Raw genomic sequence first — 22,851 nt, forward strand, 5'->3', positions numbered from 1 at the left:
TAACTTCGAAATAGCACCCGTCGCGGCTACACGCGTCGGGCGCTATTTCGAAGTTAACTTCGACGTTAGGCGGCGAGACGTCGAAGTCGCTAACCCCATGAGGGGATCGGAATAGCGCCCTACTTTGACGTTGAACGTCGAAGTAGGGACCGTGTAGACGATCTGCGTCCCGCAACGTCGAAATTGCCGGGTCCTCCATGGCGGCCATCAGCTGTGGGGTTCAGAGATGCTCTCTCTCCAGCCCCTGCGGGGCTCTATGGTCACCGTGGGCAGCAGCCCTTAGCCCAGGGCTTCTGGCTGCTGCTGCGGCAGCTGGGGATCCATGCTGCATGCACAGGGTCTGCAACCAATTGTCGGCTCTGTGGATCTTGTGTTGTTTAGTGCAACTGTGTCTGGGAGGGGCCCTTTAAGGGAGCGGCTTGCTGTTGAGTCCGCCCTGTGACCCTGTCTGCAGCTGTGCCTGGCACCCTTATTTCGATGTGTGCTACTTTGGCGTGTAGACGTACCCTCGCAGTGCCTATTTCGATGTGGTGCCGCGCAACGTCGAAGTTGAACATCGACGTTGCCAGCCCTGGAGGACGTGTAGACGTTATTCATCGAAATAGCCTATTTCGATGTTGCTATTTCGATGTTGGCTTCACGTGTATACGTAGCCATACTGTTCAGCATGTTTTGAAATATTTAAAAACGTTTCCATTCTGGCGTGTGTCAAGGCTCCTTATTTTTCATTGTACCTTTATACTAAGTGTCTGGGACTCCCACCCAAAATTCCCTCTAATCTTGCCCATTCATATATGGATTTTTGCCGTCTATGTGTGGAATGAGTTTTTTATGTGCATTCAGGCATGTGCCAATGTGCACCACCAGTAGAAACAAAAACCTAACCGTGAGTGTTCTTCTAATCTGCTGGGTGTCGTTTGACCCTCCCCTGAGGCTTTGTTTGCACGGCCAAGTCATTTTGAAATAACAGCAGTTATTTCCAAATAACTCCAGCAGCGTCTAAATGACACACACACTATTTTGAAATGAATTCAAAATAAAGGGTGTGCTATTTTAATTACAACAAACCTCATTTCCGGAGGAATAACACCTATTTTAAAATAGGCCATAATGGGCTCCCACGCATGTGGTTGTGTTATTTTGAAATACCCATTTACCTTCCCAAATATCTTACTTTGAAACAGGGCTCTCATGTAGATGCAGCCTGAGTGGCCATACAAGTGCACAGCTCACAGAGCACACTGGTCCCAATATGTTTCCATTTGATTCATATAGGATTATGCTGCAGTTTGCTAAAATCTCATTTATAGGACTTCTTTTAAGATAAGAGGCCAAAAGAAACTTGGAATGTTTAAACCTTGTGAAAATAATCTATGAACAATATACGACAAAGGAGGAATTTTATTTACATTTTCTTTTATTACTGAGAACCAAGACTACTCAGAAGGATATAGGTTAAACAAATACCTTTACTTTTAAGAAATGTAAATGTTGACCTTTTGACAAGCAGTTGTGTGACATAGTGGGAATTTCGACAAGAGAGCATATCTGTAGGTAATGTAAATAGATAGGATTTTTTGCCCCACTGAATCAGATCTTTGATCCATTTAGTGTTGCATCTGGAGAGGGTGGGCAAATGAAGGAATTAGAAGGTGTGACAAAATCCCTGTGGGTTCCTGCACTTCCTGGCAGTTTCTTTGGTGTGCCTCAAAGACTCACAGAGAACTCCGTATCTGCTCGGTACTTTCCCGAGGCAGAAGTCTCCGCTTAGCAAGCCATCCTCATCACAAACAAGTCCCAACTGAGGAGGACAGGGCCAGTCCCCTTGCAGGCCTGCACCTGTTCCAATGTAGTATCCCTCTGGGGAAGGGTGGGGGGAGTCCAAACCCGCCCTCTACCCTGGACTCCAGCCCAGGGTCCCTACAAGGTCAGGTGGCTGCTGGCAGGGCCTTCTCCCCTGCGCCAATGTAGCAACCTACCCCTGGGCCACTTCACCCACCGCTTCCCTGTGTTACCTCTTGATCTTGCTCTTGCTCACGCCTTCCAAAACCTCCCCCCTGCAACACTCTAGGGGGAACCTTTTATAGGGAGTGCAGGGCCTCAGCTAGCCAATGACTGCTGACTGTGGCTACTAGTTAATGAGGCCCCCAGCTGTCTGCCATAATTGGGAAACAAAAAGGCATTCCCCCACCGGCCAGTATGCCTGCCCTCTTGCAGGATCCTATAGCCCCCAGGCAGTGGTTTCTCACAAAGGATATAGCAAATACAGATCCAGTGAATGGGTATATTAATGCTCGGCTATAGGAGGCAGCAGAGAGATTCAATAGTGGTGTAAAGAAGAGGCAACGGGGAGGAAGTTCTCTCTCTTTTCCTCGTTTCCCAGCTCAGGGAGGAAACAAGTATAGGAAACTCCCAGGTTCAGTCATGGAACACTGGACTAGAGAAACTGACTGTCTTGCCCAGAGAGAGAAGCTATTCTGTTTTTAAGATACGTCATGCATGAAAACAAAAAGCAGTCAAGTAGCACTTTAAAGACTAGCAAAATAGTTTATTAGGTGAGCTTTCGTGGGACAGACCCACTTCTTCAGACCATAGCCAGACCAGAACAGACTCAATATTGGACAGACTTCTAACTCGCTTAGACAAAGGGTCAATGGGCACAAAACAGACATCAAAACACTCCAGATCCACAAACCAGTTAGTCAACATTTTAAAGGAATGGGGCATTCTGTCAATGACCTAAAGGTATGTGTGTTACTGAAAAGGAATTATCGCACCGTTCTGGAAAGGGAAACAGCCGAGCTGGCTTTTATATTCAAATTCGGCACATTAACACATGGTTTAAATCGGGATGGGAACTTTCTGAGTCACTATAGGGGCTCGTCTGCATACTTGGCTCAATCTAATTCTTGACCTTCCCCCCCACCCCTCCACTCTCTGATTTGCTCACCTTGATTATCTTTTTCTGATTTGTCCTCCTTGCGTACTGTTTTTGGTTCTCTGTGCCTTAAATATTGAGTCTGTTCTGGTCTGGCTATGGTCTGAAGAAGTGGGTCTGTCCCACGAAAGCTCACCTAATAAACTATTTTGCTAGTCTTTAAAGTGCTACTTGACTGCTTTTTGTTTTGATAGTGTATAGACTAGCACGGCTCCCTCTCTGTTACTGTCATGCATGAAAGAGATGTTTGGCTTTCCCTCCATCTCAGGCCAGCCAGCCTTTTGTCTGTCCTGCTTATGCCTGAAAGTGTCATGATGCAGTAGTTTGTTTCTTGGTTGCTTTGTGTTCTACTACAGCATTACAGTTCAAAATGGAGGGACTTAACATGTTTGTTGACAAACAAAATAATTCATGTGGTCCAAAAACAAGGTAGGACAGTGTTACACTTACATAAGCCTAACTGAAGTGTGCAGAGCCATCTTTAGTTTTGTAGCGACGTGATTTCATAATCTTCAGCAACACACCAATGAAATATTTTTAAACAAATTTTAACCTAAGGTCTTGTGAACTAACATAATAAATTCAGAAATTGGCATTATATTACTTGGGGTTCGCAAATGCTTGTTAAATGGCTTCATTACCATTTACCTGGCTCTTTCACAGATTCAATGTGCTGCTAATAGGTCTGGCAGCCTCTTTACTTTTAACTAGATCCTCTCCAGAGGAAGCAGAGCCACAGAGCAGAGATGGGGAAAGGAGGGTGACCACTGCGACCCAGTGGTGCTCTAGATTTTCTGGTGCCCCATGCAGCTGTACGTTCTGCCTCTTTGTAAGGATGGTGCTGTTAGTGGGCTCAGTTTTCCACTGGGACCAGCCAGAGCTCAAAAGCAGTACAGGAGAGGGATGGGAGTAGCTGGCCTCTTAGCTTCCTGGCCCCATTTTAAATGGAAAAATATTACTACGTGGGGAGGAGGTTTTACCTTAAGTTGCTGGCAGAAGATCTTTCCCAGGCAGAGTTATCATAGTCTGGCATGCCCCCTCTCCTCACCTCTGCAGGTGTGGTCTCTTGTCTTCTCTACCTTACTCAAGCAGACAGAAGAATCCAGCTAAACATAACTAACACATTTGATAGCGCCACTAAGGATTTACTTACATCTGTTTAACATCTCAAGGCGGTAAATCTATGGAACTTTATGGATGGATTATGTTCCTTTTAAAAATCTCTTCTACAGGTGAACACATGAAAACATCTATGAAGCTCAAACAGCGAAATTTCTTCACAAATCAATAGTGAGGGCAGAGTTTAGGTTGGATGGGAAATGTAAATAGAAGTAGGGTTATGGTGAGTGATGAAGATTGCATGGTAGCAGGAGTTTGTGATGGCATGGATCCCTTAATTATTCATTTGCAGATTTTTTATATTTTTATATTTCTTTTTTCTTCCATTAAAATTATAGATTTTAAGACCAATAGTATGGTTTTAAGCACTTACACTTTTTGTAATCCCCTATGTCTAGTGAAACAAAAGGGAAAGAGAGAACTTTTATCTGAAATTCACAGGTTTTCTTTTAGTAAAAAATTCATATTTGATATATAAGTTAAAATAGCACAACAGACGTTCAGCAGTGTGTGTTTCCTTTTCTATTAGCTCGTTTTCATAATCACCACTGATAATATCCTTGAAGTCTGACATGAGTTTACATTTTACTCAAAAATACAATGTGTCTCCAAATGCCATGCCTTATTGTATCTGGAGACTGTTCACTCAGCCCACGTGCAATACAACTACATTAGATGTGTTTTACACTATGAAATAACATAAAATGTGTATGGTAAATTTATTTTTTAAATATCGAATGAAGGACTTCCTTTCAGAAGAGTCTTACAATAGCTTTTGCATTTCGGAGATAGCTGGTTGCATTATAACACATCGAAGAAAAAAAAAGTTTCTATTTCCAAATACGGCATGCTCCAGTAAAGTATTATTAGTAACATGCACAAGAGAAAGGAAGACCACACTGTAGACATCTGCGAGACGATCTGCTTGTCTCTATTTCAAAATTTTAGGAGATGCTACTGACTTCTTTGATCCCATCTCTGCATTTTGCACAATTCTTTCATCTTTCATCTGGCCTTTCTGCCTCTATATATAGTAACGACTCTTCTTTCCCCCCCTTTCTGAAAATACATAATTGTTTTGAGCATATGTGACTGAAAGGGCAGATGAGGACGAAGAAAGGACAGACTGCTCATAGATGAGCGCTTTTCGTCTGTTGTGTAGTGAAATTCATTCTGAAGCAGATGGTCCTGTAGCAAGTCATCCCCTTTTTCATAAGCTGTCAAGAGAAATCTTGGTCTCCAGGCCAGTTCTTTTCCCTTCTCTGGCTGCTTTGTGACTGTCTGGTGTCAGACCTAGTTCTCTGAGGATTCTCCTGCCAAGAGGAAACATTTGGGTGCATGATTTCACTATAGCAGCACTGCAAAGGTCCTGACTGGGGTATCTCTTGTCTGACAAAATAGCCCTTTGGGTACTACTCAGTTGGCTGTCAGCCTCAGAGCTGCTGTAACTTACCCTTGGGATCAGATGAGGGATCTCTTATGGGGCTCTTCACCCACAAGAACTCCTGCCAGCACATTTATTTATTAGATCAAGGCTGACAGTGCAGTGATCTGAGTTTTATTTTGATTATCTGACCTGCTATTACTGAGGAGATCGTTGTGGTGGGGCACATAGGGAATTAAATGCTAGCAAGTAACCAAACCACTCTCAGGAAATATGTAAAGAATCATAGAACACTAGGACTGGAAGGGACCTTGAGAGGCCACCGAGTCCAGCCCCCTGCCCCAATGGCAGGACCAAGTACTATCTAAACCATCCCTGATAGACATCTATCTAACCTGTTCTTAAATATGTCCAGTGATGGAGATTCCACAACCTCCCTTGGCAATATATTCCACTGTTTGACTGCCCTGACAGTTAGGAACTTTTTCCTAATGTCCAACCTAAACCTCCCTTGCTGCAGTTTAAGCCCGTTGCCTCTTGTTCTATCCTCGGAGGCCAAGAAGAACAAGTTTTCTCCTTCCTCCTTATGACTCCCTTTTTGATACCTGAAAACCGCCATCATGTCTCCCCTCAATCTTCTCTTTTCCAAACTAAACAAGCCCAATTCTTTCAACCTTTTTTCATAGGACACATTCTCAAGACCTTTAATCATTCTTGTCACTCTTTTCTGGACCCTCTCAAGTTTCTCCACATCTTTTTTGAACTGTGGTGCCCAGAACTGGACACAATACTCCAGCTGAGGCCTAACCAGCGCAGAGTAGAGCGGAAGAATGACTTCTCGTGTCTTGTTCACAACACACCTGTTAACGCATCCCAGAATCATGTTTGCTTTTTTTGCAATAGCATCACACTGTTGACTCATATTTAGTTGTGGTCCACTATAATACCTAGATCCCTTTCTGCTGTAGTTGTTCCTAGACAGTCTCTCCCCATTCTGTACATGTGAAACTAATTGTTCCTTCCCAAGTGGAGCACTTTGCATTTGTCCTTATTAAACTTCATCCTGTTTACCTCAGACCATTTCTCCAATTTATCCAGATCATTTTGAATTATGACCCTATCCTCCAAAGGAGTTGCAACCGCTCCCAACTTCGTATCATCTGCAAACTTAATAAGCGTACTTTCTATGCCAGTATCTAAATCATTGATGAAGACATTGAACAGAACCCGTCCTAACACAGACCCCTGCGGAACCCCACTTGTTATACTTTTCCAGCAGGATTGAGAACCATTAAGAACTTCTCTCTGGGTATGGTTATCCAGCCAGTTATGCACCCACCTTATTGTAGCCCCATCTAAATTGTATTTTCCTGGTTTTTTTATAAGAATATCATGGGAGACCGTATCAAATGCTTTACTAAAGTCTAGGTAGACCGCATCTACCACTTCTCCCCTATCTACAAGGCTCGTTATCCTATCAAAGAAAGCTATCAGATTAGTTTGACAAGATTTATTCTTTACAAATCTATGCTGGCTGTTTCCTATTACCTTACCACCTTCCAAGTGCTTGCAGATGATTTCTTTAATTACCTGCTCCCATTATCTTTCCTGGCACTGAAGTTAAGCTGACTGGCCTGTAGTTTCCTGGGTTATTCTTATTCACCTTTTTATAGATGGGCACTATATTTGCCCTGTTCCAGTCTTCTGGAATCTCTCCTGGCTCCCATGATTTTCCAAAAATGATAGATAAAGGCTCAGATACCTCCTCTATCAGCTCCTTCAGTATTCTAGGGTGCATTTCATCAGGCCCTGGTGACTTGCAAGCATCTAATTTTTCTAAGTGATTTTAACTTGTTCTTTTTTCATTTCAACTTCTAATCCTACCCCTTTCCCACTAGCATTCACTATGGTGGGCATTCCTTCATCAGACTTCTCAGCGAAGACCAAAACAAAGAAGTCATTAAGCATCTCTGCCATTTCCAAGTTCCCTGTTACTGTTTCTCCCTCTTCACTGAGTAGTGGCCCTACCCTTTCCCTGGTCTTCCTCTTGTTTCTAATATATTTATAAAAAGCCTTCTTGTTCCCCTTTATGCCTGTAGCTAGTTTGAGCTCATTTTGTGCCTTAGCCTTTCTAATCTTTCTCCTGCATTCTTGTGTTGTTTGCCTATATTCATCCTTTGTAATTTTTCCTTGTTTCCATTTTTTATACAATTCCTTTTTTATGTTGAGATCATGCAAGATCTCCTGGTTAAGCCAAGGCAGTCTTTTTCCATATTTTCTGTCTTTCCTACACAGCGGGATAGCTTGTTTTTGGGCCCTTAATAATGTCCCTTTGGAAAACTGCCAACTCTCCTCAGCTGTTTTTCCCCTCAGTTTTGCTTCCCATGGGACCTTACCTACCAGCTCTCTGAGTTTAGCAAAATCTGCCCTCTTGAAATCCATTATCTCTATTTTGCTGTTTTCTGTTCTGCCCTTCCTTAGGATTGTGAACTCTATGATTTCATGATCACTTTCACCCAAGCTGCCTTCCACCTTCAAGTTCTCTACCAATTCCTCCCTATTTGTTAAAATCAAATCTAGAACAGCTTCCTCCTGGTAGCTTTTTCAACCTTTTGGAATAAAAAAATTGCCTCCAATACAATCCAAGAACTTACTGGATAGTCTGTGCCCTGCTGTATTAGTTTCCCGACATATATCTGGATAGTTGAAGTCCCCCATCACCACCAAATCTGGGGCCCTGCTTGACTTTGTTAGTTGTTTAAAAAAGCTTCATCCACCTCTTCCACCTGGCTAGGCGTCCTGTAGTAGATGCCTATCAGGACATCACCCTTGTTTTTTACCCCCTTAGTCTAACCCAGAGACTCTCAACACGTCCATCTCCTACATCCATCTCCACCTCAGTCCAAGTGTGTATATTTTATATATATAAGGCAACACCTCCCCGCTTTCTTCCCTGTCTATCCTTCCTAAGCAGGCTGTACCCTTCAATACCAACATTCCAATCATGTGTATTATCCCACCAAGTTTCTGTGATGCCAAAGATGTCATAGTTATATTTATTTATTAGAAGCTTTTTCTGAGAATGTTAAGTTAAACACAATAATCAATCCTAAGTTGTGTCTCCCATGTAGGGGTTTGGTTTTTTTTTTTTTCACATCTCTACGGGTGAGGACTATCAGCCTTCCTACCTTACAGTTCTTGTTGATCTTACTCCCTCACAAAGCAGGTAAAGATATCCTCAAGCGCCATGATGAAGGACTTCAGCATCCTCTTGAGTGGAAACCAGTGGAAATGGCTGGATGTGCTACACACTCCAGACTGAGATCTAGATAGAATAGTACAGTAATAGGAGTGATGAGCTCTCGTGTTCATTTTACTCAACATAGTTACAAAAGCACTAGACTATTTGGCTACTGATACAGAAGATCAGTCAATATTTGTTGCCTTTGGCAGCCCACACCACAGAAAAGGCTGTAGGGTATCATTACTCAGGGGAGAGGGAGGAATCCAGACTTAGCAGTAAAAGCTAACTATAGTGCTATGAGTTTGTCACATTGGTTTTAGAATATACATGGGAAAATGCTACCAATTATAGAGAGTGGAAGCAGCACAAAAGACATTCGTTAAAATATAAAGCTTAAATACCTAAAACAATTTAGTGTTCAGTGCAGAGTGGGTAACTTCACATATCCTCTTGTTTGATTTTCTATTAGGTCAGCACCTAGAATATGAATCCAGTAGCTTTTGCAGGTGTGGACTCTGACACACATAAATGATAGAATGTATCATATCTTCTAGCCCATTTTTGTGCATGCAAAGTGTATGCAGAGGTATATGTATTTGTATCTTGCAAGCTGACTAATGGACCTGTAATAGAGCACCTTTCGAAACTTTGTCCAAGCTGTTGTTATAATTAAATTGTTGTATATTTTAACAGCCTCAACTGTGAATAGTTACAAGGCAGTATTCTTAATACAATTTTGTTCCTCTAAACTTTTTCAAACTGTTATGGCTTTAATCACATCTATCTAAGTATAAAGCTTCTGCAAAGGCACGTTCATACTTAACTGTTCAAAGAAGTGATATGCTTAAGTAGCTGACACTGACCAGAATATTATCATGTGCTTTCTTCTCTCCAAAAGGTTAATTCAAGAAGAAAAAGAATCAACAGAACTGCGTGCTGAGGAGATAGAAAATAGAGTAGCCAGTGTCAGTCTAGAAGGTTTGAATCTGGCAAGAGTTCACCCAGGTACATCTATAACTGCATCAGTGACAGCTTCATCACTTGCAAGCTCTTCTCCTCCTAGTGGGCACTCAACACCTAAACTGACACCGCGCAGTCCAGCCAGAGAAATGGATCGCATGGGGGTCATGACTCTGGTAAGCAAATTGATAATTGCAATTTTGAGCATAATTATTAAAATAAACTGACCAAATTGTTTTCACTGTTTGCCTAGTCCTTTCCAAGCCTCTCCTGCTACCCCATAAAATTGTTTTGTCCATATTTTCTTATGCATATGCACAAGACCCAACTAATACAATGCAGAGGTAAGATGGGGGCGGGGTTTAAGTAAAGACCAACGCGGCTTCACCAGGAGATTTTTCATGATCTGAAACTCAAAAATGATCATGCAAAAAGTGAAAACTATGTCATATTGCAAAGAATAAATACAAAAAACCCACAAGAAGAAAACTGTAAAGGCCAAGACACAAAATGGCTATGTCTACACTTGCCCCCTTCTTCGACGTGTTTGACGCTTCAAAGTTGCTGCAGGGAAGAATTTGCCTAATGAAGGGCTGCATATGCATCTCAGCCCTTCATTAGTAAGCTCCTATCACTCTGATTACCTGAAAGGGGCAAGTGTAGACATAGCCAATAAGACTTAACTAGCTAGAGGCATAAATAATAACAAAATGTTTTATAAATACAATGGAAGGAAGGGGTAGACAAAGGATGGGCCCATTGCTCAATGAGAAGGGAAAGACAATAGCAGAAAACGTCATAATACCCTAAGCATTAAATGCCTTTTTTATTTCAGTTTTCAGCAGAAATATTAGCAGATCAGACAACTAACATATTGAAATCAGTTTAAAGTGGTAGGAACTGAAGCCAAAATAGGGAAAGAACAAGTTAAGAACTGCTTGGATAAGAAAAGTGTCTTCAAGTCATCATGGCATGATGAAATACAGCCTTAAGGAATTGGTTGAAAAGATCTCTGAGCTGCTTCTTTGAGAATTTGTAGAGGGTTGGACAGACCCCATAGAAGTGGAAAAGGGCAAATGTAGCACCTATCTAAAAAGGGGAATAAAGACCAGTGAAGTACAGATCAGTCACCTTCAGGCCCCAAAAGATAATGAAGCAAAAAACAGTTTGTGAGCGTCCAGAAGTTAATAAAATCATACATAATAGTCAACATGGATTGTCAAGAACAGATCATGTCAAACCAAGTTAATATCTTTCTTTTACAGGGTAGCAAGCCTTGTGGATAGAAGGGAAGCAAGAAATATGATATATATCAACATTAGTAAGGCTTCTGATACTGTTACACATGACCTTCTCATAAAGGAAGGAAAACAACCAAGATAAGCATGCAGTAAAGTGGATGCACAAATGGTTGAAAAACCATACTCAAAGGCTGTGTCTACACTTGCATTCCTCTTTCGAAAGAGACATGCAAATAAGGGAAATCAAAAATGCAAATGTGGTGCAGATTTACATATATGGGCTATGTCTACACGAGCACCAAACTTCGAAATGGCCATGCAAATGGCCATTTCAAAGTTTACTAATGAAGTGCTGAAATACATATTCAGCACCTCATTAGCATGCGGGGGGCCGCGGCACCTCGAAGTTGATGCGGCTCGTTCAGACGGGGCTCCTTTTCAAAAGGACCCTCCCTACTTCGAAGTCCCCTTATTTCCATCTGCTCATAGGAATAAGGGGACTTAGAAGTAGTCGGGGTCCTTTTGAAAAGGAGCCCCATCTGGATGAGCCGTGCAGCGGCGAGCTGCATCAATTTTGAAGTGCCGCAGCCGCCCTCATGCTAACGAGGCGCTGAATATGTATTTCAGTGCTTCATTAGTAAACTTCAAAATGGCCATTTGCATGGCAATTTCAAAGGATGGGGCTAGTGTAGACATGGCCCTTGTGTCTCATTTGCATACTCTTCTTTCAAAAGAGGAAAAGCCATGTAGACGCAGCTCTTTCGAAAGTAAACCCCATCTTTGAAAGAATCTTTTTTCCCATAAAAAATGGGTTATTTCCAAGATGGGGTTTACTTTTGACAGAGCCATGTAGACACAGCTTCTTTTCTTCTTTCAAAAGAAGCTCTTTTGAAGAAGAATATGCAAAATGAGGTGCCAGAGATGTAAATCTGCATCTCATTTCCATTTTCAATGTCCCTCATTTGTATGTCTCCTTTGAAAGAAGAATGCAAGTGCAGACACAGCCAAAAAGTATGCTCATTGTTCAGTCAACCTAGAAGAGCATGTGGAGTGGGTTCCTGAGGTATCTGTTCTGGGTCTGCTACTGAGTAGTATTTTCATAAAGGATTTCAGTAATTGAACAGAGAATACACTTACAGATTTTGCAGATGATACCAATCTAGGAAGGGTTGGAAGTCCTTTGCAGAACAGGATGAGAATTTAAAATATTCATGACAAACGGGAGAAATGGTCTGAATTAAATAGGATGCAATTCAGTAAAAACAGCTGGAAAGTACTTAGGAAAGTATAATGAATAACCAGTCAAAATTGGAAATGAGTCTCTATGAAGGAATCCTGCAGCAGAGGATCTGAATGGTTCTATTGGATCACAAACTGAACATGAGTCAACAATGTAACTACGTTGCAAAAACCCAAACATCATTCTGGGGTGTATTAGCAGGAGTATTGCAAGAAAGACACACAAGAAGTAATTCTTCCACTCTACTCAGCTCTGGTTAGGACTCAGCTGGAGTATTTAGTCCAGTTCTGAGTACCCTGTTTCAGGAAAGACATGGACAAATTGGAGAAAGTCCAGAAAAGAGCAATAAAAATAATTAAAGGTCTAGAAAACATGACCTGTGAGGGACGATTGTAAAAAAGGAGCTCCTTTTAGTTTGTCAAAGAGAAGACTGATTGGGGACATAACGTTCTTCAAGTACACGAAAGGTTGGTACAACAACGAGAGTGACAAATTGTTCGCAATAGCTATTGAGAACAGGATAAAAAGTAACTGACTTGAATTGCAGCATGGGACATGCAGGTTATATGTTGAGAAAAAGTACCCAATTGTAAGGCTAGTTAAGGATGGGAACAAATAACCTAAGAAGGTTTTTTACATCAGGTTACATTAACAGCTCTCAGGGATTGTCTAGATAATACTTTGTCCCACCTCATTGCAAGGGATTGGACTAGATGACTTGCTAAGATTCCTTCCAGTCCTTTGTTTCCATGACTTTATGTATCAGCTATAAGGTTTTTGAAGGAAAGTTGGAGTTGTGGTAGTTTTTATCTTCTGTGTACAATACCTATCATAGTGGGGTTCTCTGCTCTGATTAGCACCTTTGAGCAACAATGTAATATAAATAATAACACATAATAATTAAAAAGTATTAGAAACAAATTACATAAAATATGTATTAGAAACAATGAAGTCCCCAATAAACCATTTGTTAAATCATAGCTTGAGAGGCAGACTTGAAAGCTGTTAGTTCTATGTCACTTTTAAATCTCGAATAAATGCCTTACAAGGTCATTATTGATCTCCAAACCTTTTACATTTTATTTATCAAGGTGTTCAAAGTGATTTTTCCTGGCACGTTGTGTGTTTCACTCTATATGCTTTTCAAGGCTACTTGCATGCAGTGATTTGTTTTCCCTGATTCTATTTAGCCTGTATGATTTTAAACTACATCTAGGGCTTGTCTGCACTAACCCCCTCTTTCAAAGGGGGCATGTAATCGAGCCTGAGTGGAGAATAGCAACAAAGTGCCATTGGGAGTTTTGGACATAAGGGCATTTCGAAGTAGTGCAGGTACTTCAAAGTGCCCATGGCTAGACTGCTTGCTGCCATTTCCAAGTTAGCAACTTCAAAGTTCCTGTGGTGAGACTTTTATGCTAATGAGGTGCTGCATGTGCTGCACAGCACTTCCTTGCTATTCACCACTCTGGCTCATTTACATGCCCCTTTCAAAGGAGGGGGCTAGTGTAGATGAGCCTATAGTGTATTTAAATATTCCTTAAACCATCTGTGTTCCACCAATGAACATGAGACTGATATTGAACATTTAAAAAATAAAAAAAGACTCTAACCAAAGTAAGTGAGGAGGGAGAGTGCTCTGAAAAGGATTATCCAGAAGCTTCATGTTTTGGTTCTAATGAACATTGCAACCAAAAGACCAGCAGACTAAGCAGCAAAGGCATTTCTCCTATTACAAGAATTAGCCAGGTAATTGTGAAAACCATTAGGAGTCTCCAGCAAATAATAATCTGATCATTTTACAGTGTGACTGCCCCAGCTCTCAATATATAATTAATTCAGCAGGTATGTGTGCCTGCTCCAGCTCCCTGGTGATGGACAGGGCAGACTGACAAACTCTCTTTGGGTGGAAGGGTTAGGTTGGGAGAACCCTAGAGGTTACTACAAAAATCTTCCAGGTAGGAACATAAGAATGGCCATACTGGCTCAGACCAAAGGTCCACCTAGCCCGGTACCCTGCCAGGTTTCCTGGGGGAATGAACAGAATAAGCAGACATCAAATGATCTGGTAAAATGAATAGGAGTTGGCTAGATGCCAGTAATTAGAGCCAAATCTCACAGGAAAGTTCCATATAAATTTGCATAAACCAAACTCTGCAATTTTTGCTGAGGTCTAGCTTTATATCACAGAGTGACACATTTGCCTATAGTCGAAGTGTTAATGTTGACAACAATGTATGTTCTGCAGATTTCAACAGTGAGATAATCCCTGCAGTAAACAGGATTGGGGGAGTTTTAACAAATTACTGAAAATGTCCTGTGCATAATATGTTTATTCAGGTTTACCATAACAGAAGAGAAATTTCCCCCTGTTGTGTACTAGAGTGTATAGGATGTTTTGCTCTCATATCTGTTTTCTTAGTGAAATGTTTAAAAAGTTTGAAACACTGGAGAGTTGCCAAAAGCAGTCTCATTTTATTACTGTGGATTCTTTAGGGAAGATTCACAGGCAATCAGAGGGGAAAGATTTTAAAAATGAAAAGTTCATATCATGCATGAAAATTTTCTTTCCAGACATGTAAAAGTGAAGGGAACTTGTGGGAGTGGCTTATTATTTTCAGAAAAGTAGGGCTTTTAGGTAGGTTCTCTAAACTCCTGCCAACAGGAGATATTTTTAAGTTATACCAATGAGAATATGGATTGGGTATGCTTTTTCTGTTTCTCAAGTCTGGACTGGAAATGCTACAGATCTGAAGAAGTGAGTCTGTCCCACAAAAGCTCATCACATAAATTATTTTGTTAGTCTTTAATGTGCTACATGACAGCTTGTTTTGTCACAATGCATATGTATATGAAATCTGAGTGGTTCTTTGATTAAATAAGGCTTACTAATCATTCTTTTTTATCGTTGCTTTTTCCACCAATCTAAGCCAAGTGATCTAAGGAAACATCGACGAAAGGTAATACAGCAACTGTACCATATTTTTAATAGTACAAATTTCTCCATGCTTTTTGCTTTTGAAATTTTTAGGTGGGTTTATCTAAGCTAATGGAAATCTGGCATGAAAAAGCTTGGGTGAATATCTGTGAGTAATTCAGTGGTAGGAATTAAGTTTCTGGGGTGATTTTACACAGTAAAACAGCCTTTAGTGCAGCCATTAAAAATACACCATTATAAACCAAGCTTAGTTACATTTTGAGTACTTTCACGGAACATTTTGTTATTGAGGGAACAACAATAATGTTAAAGGTTGAGCTTTGTCAGTGCTGTTATGCATAAACCTGGGACAGAATATCATACTTATGTAGTTAGGATAGAGATTAGCAAAGCCATCAAAATGTGGTAAAGCTCGCTTCATTCACAGTTCTTACCCCTTCAGAGACAAGCTGTGAAAACAATCACCTTGATCCCTCATGAGTGTCAAGAATCAGAGCTTGCACCAGAGCTAGTTTCCTTGTAGCAGACCTGTGATTAACTACATCACCAGATGGGCTGCAGAGGTCAGCAGACTGGCTCCTAATGCCAGCAGCAGCTCACTGTTTTTACAATGCTCATGCCCACACTATGACTAGTCTTGTGTTACATTGTTCCTGCTCCCCCATACCTTACACTGAGCCTTGATTCTGCCCTTGCCTTTCCTGATACCCCACTCACTCTTGTTCCTGCCCTCTGGCTCAGTCCTCGTTGCTGATATCTAGGTCTTGTTTTCCTGATTGACCCTTGGTTTTTGACCTCTGACTATGGCTCTGGCCCTAGCTGCTAGTTCTGATGCCTGCTCCAATCAGCTGGCCTGGTCCAGTCCCCAGGTTAACCACACTAGTTCTAATCAGCTCAGAACAAGAAACTTTGAATAGATGAGTTGTCCCACAGAGTTTGGTTGGCGTACTTACGCCTAAAGTTATTTGCTTGAGGTCTTTGCAGGATCAATGGGGCACTGCTCTGAACACCACTGGTCATTACCTACAGCCTCCAACTCAAACCACAGCAAAGCATTAGTAAAGACCTGCAAGCTGTCCTTAATCAGGATGCCACACTCCAGGAGACCCTAGGTGACAGGCCTGTTCTCTCCTACAGACAACCTCCAAACCTTATGAGGATTCTCAACCACAATCACAGTTTATACCACAGCAACACCAGTCCTGGAACTTTTCCTTGCAACAAAGCCTGTTGCCAGCTTGTCCACATATCTATTCTGGAGATACCATCACTGGACCTAGCCAGGTTATTCACAGAATCACAAGCACATTCTCATGTTCCTCAACTAACATCATATATGCCATCACGTGCCAACAATGCCCGGATGCTTTGTATGTTGGACAGACTTCAAACGCTCTTAGACAAAGAATTAATAGGCACAAAACAGACATAAAAGCACTCCTGATCCACAAACCAGTCAGCCAGCATTTTAATGGAGTGGGGCATTCTGTTAATGACCTGAAGGTCTGCATCTTAGTGAAGAGGAATTTTCAGACCACTTTAGAAGGAAAAGCTGCTGAACTCTCTCTTATATTCAAGTTCGACACATTAACACGTGGTTTGAACCGGGATGGGAAATTTTTAGGTCATTACAGGGTCTCTTTTGCATACTTGGCTTAATCTAATTCTTGACTCCCCCCACCACCTTTGTACTCTGATTTGCTCATCTTGATAATATTTTTCTGATTTGTCAACCTTGATTACTATTTTTGGTTCTCTGTGCCTTAAATATTGAGTCTGTTCTGCTATGGCTATGGTCTGAAGAAGTGGGTCTGTCCCACGAAAGCCCATCACCTAATAAATTATTCTGTTAGTCTTTAAAGTGCAACTGGACTGCTTTTTAGTTTTGATAGTATATAGACTAGCACAGCTTTCTCTCTGTTACTTCTCTAAGTATGATTTCTTTCATTTATAATATACATTTTAAGTTAGCATAGTTAGAGTATTTGGACTGTTTCCCAGTACTGTAATGGTTTTTTTATGTAATCCTAAGATTTGCTCAGTTGCTTAGATAATTTCAATTTCCATTCCAAATCTGATCATATGACAAATACTTTAATTATTTGATGACATTTCCAGACATCTTGAAAAGCTGATGCATACTTTCACTGATGTATTTGACTGGTAGATTGCAGTAGTGGAAGAAGATGGGCGTGAAGATAAAGCCACAATAAAATGCGAAACATCTCCTCCTCCAACCCCCAGAGCTATCAGGATGACTCATACCCTTCCTTCTTCATACCACAATGATGCCAGAAGGTAAGACCCAGTGTCCAATAGGAGGTGAAATTGAGTTTAGATACACAAATCCAGCTACAAGAACTACATAGCTCGAGTCGATGTATCGAAAATTGATCTTTGCCGCCATCCACACAGTGGGAGGTCAACGAGAGAAACCCTGCTCTCAACTTCCTTTATTCCTTGTGACTGCCAGGAGTACCTGAGTTGACGGCATGACCATGACAGTATTATGTAGTGCATCCCCACTAGGCATGCTAAATTGAACCCCAGAAGATCAACCACCAGCATTTTCATCGTCCCATGAGTGTTGATATACTCTAATGCACCCCCAGCCAGCCCTGTTCACTTATCTGGTGCTTCTCTCTCTTTTCTGTTTTGCAAAGCATTCCTTTTTACAGGTTACCTCATAGGTTTAACTTTAATGTAAATTTGTTTACTTTAGAGTTTTATAAATGCAAAATCTTAACTGCTTTGATTTAAATAGACAGAAATGTGTGCTATACAGTATTTGTTTAATCAGTGAAACAATTAGAAATTATCTGATTGAAATTTACTTTCTGTAATTGTCTAACTACACAATGTAAATGAGATAATATCGGAGTTATGCTTTTCTTTATAAATAATCCATCTTCAAATTTAATTTGGGAACTCATATATTGATGTGGTTCATATATTTTCCCAGCATTGTTTTTGGCAAAACAAATTTGAAAGATTCTTTAAGTTTTGTTTAATCTTTGCCATATTTCACAGGATTGGGTCAGCTTGATTGAGACAAGAAAATTAGACATTTAATTTGATTAATTGTTCTAATTATGAAGAAGCAGTTATTAGACTGTAGATAATTTGTTTGTACAGCTGCTCCAGAGAAAATGAAACCTGGGCAGGACAATAATATGATACCTCAATCTCTTCTTTTGTATTTTGCAGTAGTTTGTCTGCTTCCCTGGATCCAGAAAGTATTGGTCTTGGCAGTGCCAGTAGCAGCCAAGACTCCCTACACAAAGCTCCCAAGAAGAAAGGAATCAAGTCTTCTATAGGACGTTTGTTCGGTAAAAAAGAGAAGGCTCGACTTGGACAGCTGAGTAAGGAATTAGTTTTACCAGGCATCATAGGTTCCATAGGCATTTTTGTTTATATTTTTACTTCTTTTTTGTTTTCCAAATAGTTAATTCCTATTGTCCACTATAGTAAAGAGCATATTTGTAAGGAATATGGTATAATCATGATCTAAATGGAAGGAAATCTGTTAAGGGAAAAAGTTTCATTCTTTCACAAGAATTATCATCCTCAATGGAAATACTCTAGGGTGGATTGATTTAAATCAGGGTGATTTAAATTGATTTAAATTGCCCAAATCAATGTATTTAAATAAAGTTACCAAAAGTGCCTGGCTGGCTATGCTTAGAGTACACCTAATTTTGGAGTATGCCCCATTCAACTCACTGCCACTTCTGTTTTTGAGAAAACAAATATAGAATGGGGTTCCCTTGGGAAAGCTGAGTTATGCTGAAATAAAACAGGGAACAGACTTATGGTAGCACCATTGTAAACTGTGACTGTGATGTTCCAAAATAAGGGACATGTATTGTGTCATCTAAAATAAGAAAATGACAATGGCAATAGGCAACTCTATATTTTTCTTGGTGCTCATCTACACTGGCCACCTCCTTGAAAGGGGGCATGTAAATGAGCAAGATCGGTGAATAGCAATGACGTGCTGCAATGCATATGCAGCACCTCATGAGCATAATTCTTGCCACACGAACTTCAAAGTTGCTAACTTCAAAGTGCTGGCAAGGAGTCTAGCCATGGGCACCTCGAAGTACTTACACCACTTTGAAGTACCCTTACTCACAAAACGTTTCATTCTTGCAACTAAGCCCTGCATCATCTTCTTCCACTACTTATACTTGACACATAGTTTTATTGCAGGGAGTGAAGTATTCCCTAGTACGGTGTCTCCTATACCCAGAAGCCATGACCGTTTTCTTTCTGTGGCAAGAGTGTATGGGAATATAGGAAGCTGTGTATGTGTGTGCTGAATAATGTCTTCCATTTATCCTTCCACTACACACTACTGTTCCTTTCTATGCAGCCTCTCTTCTTTCCTGTATATTGTCTCTCTGTCTTAAGACAATGCCTTAACTAACTCCTCTGCCAAACTTGTCCAAGGTCCATCAGCACATCCAGCACAGAACAAAAACAGGCCTATTCATCTTGTGTCTTTCTTTGCACTTGTTTAGAAAGGCTACATCTACATTAGCTCCCAACTTGGAAGGGAGGATGGTAAGTAGGGTGTCAGGAGATTATTAATGATAAGGTGCATATGCAGCACTTCATTAAGCTAATTCTCCCCTGCAGCAACTTTGAAGTGTTAAACTTTGAAGCGCTGGCTTGCATGTAGCCGCGGCTAACCCACTGGTACTTCAAAGTCCCTTTACTCCTCTAAAGCCCAGAATTTTCAAGAAACAAAAGCTAGTAGTTAGGCTGTACAGAATAAAGCCAATAATTCATTTTTATGAGACTGTAAGTGTATGTGTAGCATGTGTGTGATGAGATTTAATTGTAACTTGTTTTATATGAGAAATTTAGCTGTTATTGATGATTTTAAAACAATCAAAACATCTGATTTAAATAAAATCTTTTTTTTTTTAATTTGGGGTACTCATATGCTGACATGCTTTGTTTTATTAAGGCAAAATTGGTAACCACATATTCTAGACAAATGAAAATAGAAGGGTAATAATATTTGTTCCAGCAGTAATGAACTTGACTTAATGATGCAATCTGGAAGTTTTTCAAAAGTCAGTGTAACAGTGCTTCAGTGTTCTGGGGCTTCCCTGGCCATTTTGGTCACATGGCATACCCTTAGCTGTCCTCTTCCTATTTGTCACATTGACCACTGAAACTGACCATTATCTTTCCGCAGCTCCTGCATTTTCCCTCATCTGTGATCTTCATTTAATTCATATAATGCCACTAAATCTGCCTCTAACGCAGACTGGCTCATGTTATGGTTCTTAGTGGACAGACTTTAAAGAGCAGAAGCACAGAAAGAACAGTGTTTTCAGGAATTCGGTACTTCAGCCCAGGTTGTCATTCTTGACACTAATTTGAAAAAAAAAAGAATTATAATGTCCTTTAGGTGACTGCTGAGAAGACATATAAGTCAGAATGTGATGTTATGTAGTTTGCAGATAGCTAGCAAATGTAGTAGTTTAGTGTGGCTCCTGCTGCAACATACAGCACGCTGACAGGGTCATAACATCCATTGTAATTCATATTCCAAAGCTTCCTAATATTATAAATTCAGATTACACTAGGTGAGGATATATTTTCAGAAATAACTGCATACTCACTATGTTGCTATACGTGAGGGTATGTCTATGACATCTCATTTAAAATCTTATTGACATCAGTTTGAGTTTTGTCTTTGTAAGATCTTTTGTCCTAAATTTTAACTTAGAAAATACCACTCATTTTTGAGAGCATGCACTTATTTTTAGGTCTAGTGGTAAGGATTCAACTAGCTTATGACCTGTGAGACACAGGTTCAGTTTCCTGCTCCACCATAGTTTTCCTGTTGACCTTAAGCAAGTTGCTTAGCCTCTTTGTTCCTAGTTCCCCAGATGTAAAATGAGGATAGTACCAATTCGAAATGTATCTGGATAACTAGGTTGCCTGTACTTAGAAACCTAAATCCACACCAAGGTCTGCTGCTGATATAGCACAACTAAGAACCACAAATGTGAAGCAACGAACCAGCAATGAGGGTTCTCCATAAGAAAATAGGTTGATGTTACCATCAATCTATCAGTATATAATCAAAGAGGTCAGAATTTTTGTTCCCTGTCTCTCATTATAGACATCTGTTTTTCCCTTCTTGGACTATTAAAGCCCTGTGTTCTTGAAAAAGAACTTATTTTTAATAATTTAGGCTTTTTGCTAACACTAAGGGAAAAATGAAAATCTGATTTATTCGATCATCTGGTAGTTTAGTACATTTCATATTCTATTAAATGGGTCGCTCAGATCAATCTGTATGTTCCCATCTGCACTGATTGAAAAATTTGTATATTTACACTGGGTTATTAATTCCCATTTACATCTCATGAGGCCAATTGTATTGATAATGGCAAATTATACATACCATTGTATGATTTTACACTAACTCAGAGCCCAAAGGAGAAAGATAAAACAAATATATTTGTCTTCTATGCTGCTCCTTACAGAGCAGAATGGACAATTTCCTTTACTGTCTTAGAATCAGCAGTAAATTACTGTCTTAATGATGCCTAAAAATGTTAATGCTATATATGCATAATCTGATAAAGTACAATGATAATTCCCAAGCACCAACTCATCAGGTTTCAGGCAGACATCAGTGTATATTTGCAACAGATGATTGCTGGCTGTGCCAGAATGAAAACAGGAGACACTGGATGTGGTTTTAATTAGGCAGTAACTTTATTCTTAAAATGTCTGGGCATACCCAATAAATAGCCAGGTTTGCTAGAGCCTCTGCACTCAGGTTTCCTGGGCTTTGGTGTACACAGCATCCTTAGGGCTTAACCCCTTCCCACCCGTGCTGTAGTCAGAGAGTACTGAGTTGTGTCCATGGCCAGCAGCAGCTTGGGGGTGTTAGCTACCTTTTGATGCCTTGCAGGTAGAAAGGGACAAGATACTTCCCATCATGTGAGGATGGGGGAGTCAGGTTTCAGAATCTGTGGGAGGTGACCTCCCTAATCCTAATACCCGGTGTCATCCCTGCTCCCTACCCACACCCACCTGTGGCTGGAAGCAGATCCCATTCCTTCCCTCCCACAAAGTGCCACTGCTGGCCACATGCTGGTCTGAACCCTACAGAAATCTGGAGGTGGTGGGGGGTGAACCTACATGTTCCCTGCGAATAGGACAACTGCTTACACCTATCTCTACTGCACAATTCATGTTGTCTTTTTCTCTCCTTCTAAGAATGCCTCTTTTAAATCCTTTATCAATCCATTTGTTACCTGAGCCATAACCACATCCATCACAGATTTACAGAATGAGTTGTGACCTTATAACCATCATTTCCTAACCTAATAGTTCCCCAGCTCACTGAGGGAAAGGTGAAAACCCCACCTTACCTCGGGCAATCTGGTAGTTGGGGGGGATAGTAAATTTTTTTTCAGCCATGCAAGAAAAGTGGCTGAAAGTTATGAAGCATTGTATTTTTATTGCTTTCATGGGTGGGAAGGTGGATGCTGCTCTTCTGGTTCTGGGTTAAAGAGGGCTTTCCTGTGGCTCCCCTGCATGTAAATACACCCCTGTCTCTTTCAGGAAGCGGGAGGGAACATTTTTCATCTCTCTTCTCCCTCCCCTGTCCTAGTACTCTTGTGCAGTAGTTAATCCTCAGAATAATATAAAATTTTCAATAAACATAGTCAGAATCAGCAAAACATAGTATTGTGTACGGTAACAAAAAAAAGCACCTAAGCATTTTTAGAAGTTATTGAGGGAGATCACTG

The 22,851-nt window shown here is 40.6% G+C and overlaps 1 protein-coding gene across 3 annotated transcripts in view; it reads left to right on the plus strand.

The window, feature by feature from the left end:
- The window catches only part of PPFIA2 (PTPRF interacting protein alpha 2), a 607,969-nt gene that overhangs the window by 521,589 nt on the left and 63,529 nt on the right, over positions 1-22,851 (plus strand). For all 3 annotated transcript variants that reach the window (XM_074984006.1, XM_074984008.1, XM_074984007.1), the window contains 4 exons: positions 9,584-9,821; positions 15,054-15,083; positions 17,229-17,359; positions 18,269-18,423. In XM_074984006.1, the coding sequence (XP_074840107.1) occupies positions 9,584-9,821; positions 15,054-15,083; positions 17,229-17,359; positions 18,269-18,423 (554 nt within the window). The remainder of the gene's footprint in view (positions 1-9,583; positions 9,822-15,053; positions 15,084-17,228; positions 17,360-18,268; positions 18,424-22,851) is intronic.

Source organism: Carettochelys insculpta, chromosome 1 (genome assembly GCF_033958435.1).
Source record: "Carettochelys insculpta isolate YL-2023 chromosome 1, ASM3395843v1, whole genome shotgun sequence".
Classification (NCBI taxonomy): Eukaryota; Metazoa; Chordata; order Testudines; family Carettochelyidae; genus Carettochelys; species Carettochelys insculpta.